Genomic DNA, 7,333 nt, shown 5'->3' with positions numbered 1-7,333 from the left:
CAGACCACCAGTGCTCTGATAATAAACGCTTATTCTATGACCCAACTCCTGTGTCGGTCTATTGGCTGAGCAGTGCAGGCAGCACAAGCCCTGGACTCGTTTGTTTGGCCTCCGGTTTCATTATCAGCACCACACTCTAACCAATTGAGCTAACCAGTCACCCCTGTCTCATTTTTTTTTTATCCTTAGATTCTAACTCCTTATTTACTAGTGAATATATCTCTAAATTTTTATTTATCAGATAATGATCTCAGGGAATGTCAGCTCCTGTGAGGATAACAGATGATATGACATCACTGATTTTTCCATATATGAATAATCCAAAACAATATTCTAGGTAAAAGTTGTACTTTGGGATTTTCCTTCTAAGTTTTGATACCAATTACAGTTGGATTCAGTGAGTGTCTACAGGAGTGATGAAAGGTTTTCAGTACACACAATTTATTAAACGATTTATTTAAAAAAAAACAAACCAAAAAACATAAGGAAGCAGAAAACACTTCCATTAGCCATGTAGGATTTTGAAAGTTCTGGAAATGGGTCTGTATAAAAGACGATTTGCCAAAAAAAAAAAGAAAAGAAAAGAAAAGAAAAGACGATTTGCAATAATATCAGAAGGCTACAAAAAATGTCAGACCAGGACAGTAAGCCGCAGGTAGAAGATTAAGCCCTGAGTAACTGTTTAATTGTCATTCTTGATTATAATATATAACAATTTTGATATAGACACGGAACATCAGCATGGAGGTTTCATGAAGGAAATTCTGGGTGATAGCTGGTTGACAGTTTTCAGATGGAACAGATATAGAATCTTAAAAGAGCTCAACCAGAATGCATACTCACTTTATAATAACACCTGGCCTTACTTGCTATAAACCAGTTTCTTTGTTCCAACTAAAGCCAGCATACATGATTTGCAATAGCCATTAACCTGCTATCGACATTCTTGTCCAAAAATATATTTTAAAAAACAAATTTTTCTAAGAACCTCATAGAATCCATGTAAAAACCACCTGTGGTAGTCTCAACTTATAATATCTCATTTTTAGAGGTTATAACAGCAGAAAAGTTGAATGGTATCATAAAGATTATGAAATCCTCAAGTGGTTTCCTGAAGATTGTTTTGAAATTGATTGTCTCATTCTGAGCAGGTTCTTCTGAGTACAGGAAATTGTTAAAGGGCTCTAGGCTCAGCTGATTCTACTTGTCTTAGCCATGGCCTTTGTGCCCAATTAACACCCGCACAGAAGCAGACGTCAAGAAAGGGAGTTCTTTGACTGGCAGCTGAGAAAGGAACACTTCCCCATTACCTGAGGGAACCCTGACATTCCCCTGCCCCTTCCCAATGAAGGCTCCACCTCAGAAGAACAAGTGAAATGAGCAGAGAGGTATGCCTAACATCTTCTGTCAGAAGACCAAAGGCATCTTCCATAGGAAATGAAAAGCTATTGGGCTGGCCGAGTGGAGTGGCTCAATTGGTTAAAAAAAAAAAGCTATTAATCACTAACTATATGTCCTGTTTTAGTTACCTTGTGTACAAGGCTCTTGGGATATTTTTCTCTGGAAATTAACAATTTGTAACATTTTTTTTTCCACGTTGAAATCTCTCAGAGTCTAACTGATCAATCTAAAACTAGGGTTTTTTTTCTTAATAAAAATAAAAAATCAGACTGAAGTCTGCTCACTTAAAGCATTTCTCTGGAATCTGAGATCTCACAGTACAATAAATATATCTCAAATGAATTCCCTTGAAAATGTTTATATATCTAAGACAATTAAAATGCTTTTACAAAATCCAAAAAGTTTCATAAAAGCATTTGATTAATTACATATTTCACGTCCCCACACTCTGTCCAGGTCAAATTCTATCTTCTTTTACAAATGTATCTACAAACATACAATGAAAGTTATCTCATTAACTTTTCCAAGCCAAGTAAAATGTTCATGTCCTTTAAGGAAAAATTCAAGTCATTCTTACTTGGTAAAGGTGCTTCTTCAAAGTCTCTCTTCCTAACTTGAATACTTAAAACTGCAAAGAGGGTATCCTGCTCTTTTAACACTTTGAGGTCTTAGTTTCAGAGTAGTCTGAGTCTAACACAGTTTCACATATAGTTAAGTTTCCCTGCTCAACAGCACAAGAAGTTGCTGACATCATTGCAAAGACATCAGAAGGGCCAGACATGGGTCTTCTCGCTGACTTGGCAGCTGAGTGGTCAGCACACTTAGTTGTCACTTGACCCATCCTTCCAGTTCCTCTCCACTTCTTGAGGGCTTCAATCCTCTCCTCTGAAGTTAGCCTGTCAAAGTGCTTAGCCCTCAGAATTGGAGACGGAAACAGGGATCCCTGAAGAACTCGGTACATAAACCTAGGTTACAAAAAAGCATCATGGGATTACATTCACCTCACGTGCATCATGGGACACAAAAAATACTCACCAATTAGAAAAAGTAAAAGGCTCTAGCAGCCATTTGACTCCCTGAGGTAAAGGGGGAGGATAAGCAAAATATAAAATGGAGATGACAATATTAAATAAGTTGACATTTATAAAGCACTTAAGAAATAGCAAGTGTCCTATAAATGCTTGTTAAGTAAATAATACATAAAATCTGTAACAGTAGAGACACCAAAAGTGCTACATCATAGGCATAATGTTAGGTTAAATAAGAAAGTACATGTCAAGCAGGCAGAGTGTTGGCACATAGTAAGTATTCAAAAAATACTAGCTATTAATGTCCTATTGCTACTATCACAAATTACCACACATTTGTCCTGAAGCTTGTCGTGTTTATGCTGTTACAGCATTCTCAAAAACCTTGTGAGTCACCAATGTATGCCACTTACGCCATTAGATAAGAGGGTCCCCGCCAGATCTTTCCTGTATAACCCCATCTCCTCTCCTGGTGGCTGCAGAGATGGTTGAGAGGATCCGTGAGCCACACGCCTCTTCTCAAACACCAGCAAAAGGTTGTCCAGCCACACTCTTGGCCTTCTCTCTAGAGCAGACTCCCAACAGTCAATCTCCTAATTTTAGCAACTTTTGAAATCTGGATAAGCTGAGGATTTCCTAAATCTAGTCCCTTTGGCTTAACAGTTCTTTCCTCATCTCTTTTCTCTCAAATTTTACTATAAACAAGAAGAAACCAGGCTGAACTTGCAACATCTTGCTTGGAAATCTCCTCAGCTAAATAACCAAGTTCATCATTTACAAACTCTGCTTTCCACATCACTACTTTCCACAAAACATTAAAAACTAGTGTTTTTAAATTCTCTGCCACTGTATTGCAAAGATCCACTAATCTTCAATTTCCAATAGTATGTTTCTCAGCCCCTTTTGAGTTTTAACTTTCACATTTCTAGCAATATTCTGTTTATGATAACATGCGATGCATATGTATTTTCTAAGATGATACAGGCTTTCTCTACCCTGCTTCTTACTTACTTCTGAATCCTCACCAGCAGGAATTTTAATGCCCATGTTTCTACCTACAGTCTGTTTAAGGGAGTCCAGTATTTTTCTATGATGTGCCTCAAAAGTCTTCCAGCCTCTGCCCATTACCCAAATTTCAAGCCACTTCTACATTTGTAGGTATTTGTTATAGCAGCATCCATCTTCCTGATACCAAAACCTATCATTGTTTCCTATGGCTTCTGTAACAAATTATCACAAACTTAAAACAACAAAATTGTTTGGCTTAAAACAACAAAATTGCATTCTTTCATAGTTCTGGAGGACAAGGATTCTGAAATCAGTTTCATTTGGGTCAAAATGAAGGTTTTAGAAGGCCCGGCTCCCTCTGGAGGCTTTAGAGGAGAATCCACTCCTCGCCCCTTCCAGCTCCTGGTTATCAGCATTCCTTGGTTTATGGCCAAGGAAACTCTGCCTCCGTGGTCACAATGCCTTCCTCTCTTGTTTGTGTCAAATCTCCTTCTGCCACTCTCTTATAAGGACACTTGTCATTCTATTTAAGGTCCACCCAGTTAATACAGGATAATCTCCCATCTCAAGATCCTGAACTTAATCACATCTGCAAAGTCTTTTCATTTTTGGCTATATAAGGTAACATTCATAGGTTCCAGGGATTAGGACATGGATATCTTTTAGGGGGTCATTTTTCAGCCTACCACAACAATATTAGATAGAATTGTACAGTTACTACTCTTGAAGGAAATTTTCAGGGCTATAATTCTAATGTTTCTTCATGAATTCTACAAGTTCATCTTGCCAGCTGGTAATAACCAGCTGATAGCTGGTAATAACAGTGAACCCTACAGAAGCATCTCAGTTTAACAGTGATATAGTTAAGCATACAATTATAACCAACATATTGGGTTGTCGGAAAAGTCATGATGCATTTTTGCAATGAAAAACATAGAAAAAATACATCATGATTTTTCTGACAACCCAATAGAATGACTCTGGTGGGGTTTTCTTATGCATTTGTAGAAGGGATATGCATTAGCAGCAAAGGTTTGTACCCGCTGTGCTTTATGATGGTGTTACAGATTGGGATTAGCAAAGATATTTCCCAATGGACCAGGTATAGTAATATTTCGGGCTTTACAAGCAAGAGAGTATCTGTTGGAACTGTTCAACTCGGCTGTTGTAGAGCAAAAGCACCCATAAACAACACATAATTAATGAGTATTGCTGTGTTACAATAAAACTTTATTTACAAAAATAGGCAGCAGGCCAGATTTGGCCTGTGAGCCGCAGTTTGCCAACCCTGTTAGAGAGTAATAAGAAATCACCATTTTGACTCTCATATCATGTTTAAAGAGCTAGAACAACTATTTGCTATAGTGTTTTCAACTAAACAGGTTTTATAAAACTACAAAGAGGAAGAGCTCTAACAGAGCTTAAAGAATCTATAAATTAAAAACCCATGCATACTTCTTAGCCATTTCCATCCCATGCCATATGAGAAATCAAGTTAATTAAAATGGGAAGGATAACTAAGGCCAGATAAGGGAGTGAAGTTGTAGAGTTTAAAGTGTTCACAGATTGTAGTAGAGACTGGTACTTGTCCCTCAGTACCCATTCATTCTCTCCCTTCTTCCTTTTAGAAATTTCCACATTGCAGCCACTCAAGAGTCTACAGACCGAGGTTCTAGTTAATGGGATATGAAAAATAATGTGTGCAACTTCTGGGTTATGCTACTATCAAAGGAAAAAGAAAGAGAGAAAGAGAAAGAGAAAGAAAGGAAACGCTAAGAGAGAGAAAAGCTGCCTGCCCTCCATTTTCTCTTTCTCCCGCCTGCAGGTAGGGACGCAGATGTGCTGATAGTGAGTGACCTTCAATCATGCAGATGAGGGCAACGCCCTTGGGAGATGACAGAGCAAAAAGATGGAGGAAAGGATCTAGGCCATGGGATAGCCTCAAGAAGCAAAGCTGCCCTATCCCTGTGGACTATCAACCAGATTAGTTTTCCATGAGAGACAAATAAATCTTCCGTTCTCGTGTAAAATAGCCAAAACCAATATTTAACTAGTACACAGGCTGACTACTAAACAGGGTGGTCTGCCATCCAGTCTTAGTATTCACTTGGCAAATTCTAAGCCTATGACTTCACTTGATAAAACAAATACTATACCTGGGCAGAAGAGCAACGAAGGTTGTGAGGACACAAACTAAGTAGAACACCGGATCCAGCATGTGCTCTTGCATGATCCAGTAGGGGTTGGACGGCGGGTTGCAAGTCACACACATGGCTCCAAACGCCAAGGTGAAGAAAACATAAGACAAGATGCTACCAACGATGACCAGAATGTGGATCCAAGTCTGCAAGACATAAGGTGAAGAAAGGAGGACTCTCACTCATAGGGTTTGCAGCCTGGCAAAACCTGCTGTGTTGAAGAGACATGTCTAAGCAATGGGCGAACAGTGTAAACACTTCAGCGAACAAAACACAAAATACTGAAGAGCTAAAACGACAGCATCTTTCATGAATAGCTCATATTCCTGTTTAAATTTTGTAAAACTAGGTCAAATGCCAAAAGGTAATTCTGATGACTAGTTTATTCTGTATTGTCCATGAACCATGAGGTGCTTGGATTTTCTCCTTAAATTTTTTTTTTCCCTGTAGTCATTCATTGGTCTGTTTCTTCATTAAGATCATACCTTACTTAATCCAGTGAACCTCAAAATTGATCCATTCGCACAGGTGGCAGACATTTCTGTTGCTCACCAATGTTTTTATTGCTTTCCCCTACTAAGCATGTGGGAAGATTGTACTTTCCTTTTCTCTAGAAAGTAAGCATGGCCACATGTCTTGCTTTGACCACTAAAATATGAATGGAAGAGATAAGCAAATCTTTCAGGTTAGAAGCAGGGAAGAGCTGGTGTACAATTTTCTATGCTGTCTCCTTTCCTCCCATGTTGACCAATAAGTTCCCTTTGGGCCAATTCCAGATGCTACAGCCACAAGACAAAGCCTGAGTCATTTACCTGCCCCTCAGGACAATTGCTCTAGAATTGTTCATTTATATATGTAAGAAATAAATCTCTGAATCACAGGATAACCTAGCCACCTTCATGTCCATGTAGTGTACAATATAATTTTTCCTAATATTTTTCTTTAAGCTGGCTCACTATTTAATTAAGTAACTTTATTTAGAAGAAGAAAAAAACAAAGGCAAGATTATTACCTTAAAGGTAACATCAGCATTACCGGTCATAAAAGTGCTGAGTCGGGAGCCTGGTCTATAAAGGGAAATTAGCAAGAGCTGCTGTGATAAAACATAATAGCCCCGAACAGACTTCTTCTTTGACATAATCCAAAGTATGACCGGAGAATCACCTTTATATTATGTAGTGTTTAGTGTTGTTTAGTGCAGTGTATAGTACTACCAAAATCATAGTATATACCATGGTGCCGTATGTTATACTTTTGGGGAAGCAGTGCCTTTATCAATCTGGGGTTTTTGTTTTTTTTCCCCCTAAGTTTATACTTTTCAACAAGATCCAATTTTCTTCCCACTTAACCTTGCAAATTATTTCCCCATGGTAGATATCTTGACAAGAGTCACAGAGACTGCTTCTTCTTCTTCTTATTATTATTATTGTTATTTTTTTAAATTAATGGCACCTTTTAAGAATGATTTTTTGTTGTTGTTAGTTTTTTAGCTGAGCCATCCTGCCGTATGTTGGCAGCTCAGTGGCTGCTCAGCTTGGGTCGGGACTCGATCTTTTTTTTTTAATGTACAAACTGCTCAGAAAATGTGGGCTAAATCCTTAAGATCATCATGCCTCTAAAACAATGATGTCTTTTTCTTTCTTTCTCAAATGGCCTTCCTTTCCATGGAAACTTTTCCCCTTAAGGCGTGTTTTCAAC

The 7,333-nt window shown here is 38.2% G+C and overlaps 1 protein-coding gene across 7 annotated transcripts in view; it reads right to left on the bottom strand.

Annotated features, from left to right (window-relative positions):
• Nucleotides 1-437: 437 nt before the first annotated feature.
• Nucleotides 438-7,333, bottom strand: part of ATP10D (ATPase phospholipid transporting 10D (putative)) — a 129,870-nt gene continuing 122,974 nt past the window's right edge. For 6 of the 7 annotated variants that reach the window (XM_019665766.1, XM_019665764.1, XM_019665763.1 and 3 more), the window contains 2 exons: nt 5,594-5,781; nt 438-2,366 (listed from right to left, as the gene is read on the bottom strand). In XM_019665766.1, the coding sequence (XP_019521311.1) occupies nt 2,054-2,366; nt 5,594-5,781 (501 nt within the window). In that variant the 3' untranslated portion in view covers nt 438-2,053. The remainder of the gene's footprint in view (nt 2,367-5,593; nt 5,782-7,333) is intronic. The other variant, XM_019665768.1, reaches the window with a different exon arrangement.

The sequence above is a fragment of the Hipposideros armiger genome, unplaced genomic scaffold (genome assembly GCF_001890085.2).
Source record: "Hipposideros armiger isolate ML-2016 unplaced genomic scaffold, ASM189008v1 scaffold_452, whole genome shotgun sequence".
NCBI classification, from domain to species: domain Eukaryota; kingdom Metazoa; phylum Chordata; class Mammalia; order Chiroptera; family Hipposideridae; genus Hipposideros; species Hipposideros armiger.
This window is presented reverse-complemented; position numbering and strand designations above follow the sequence as displayed.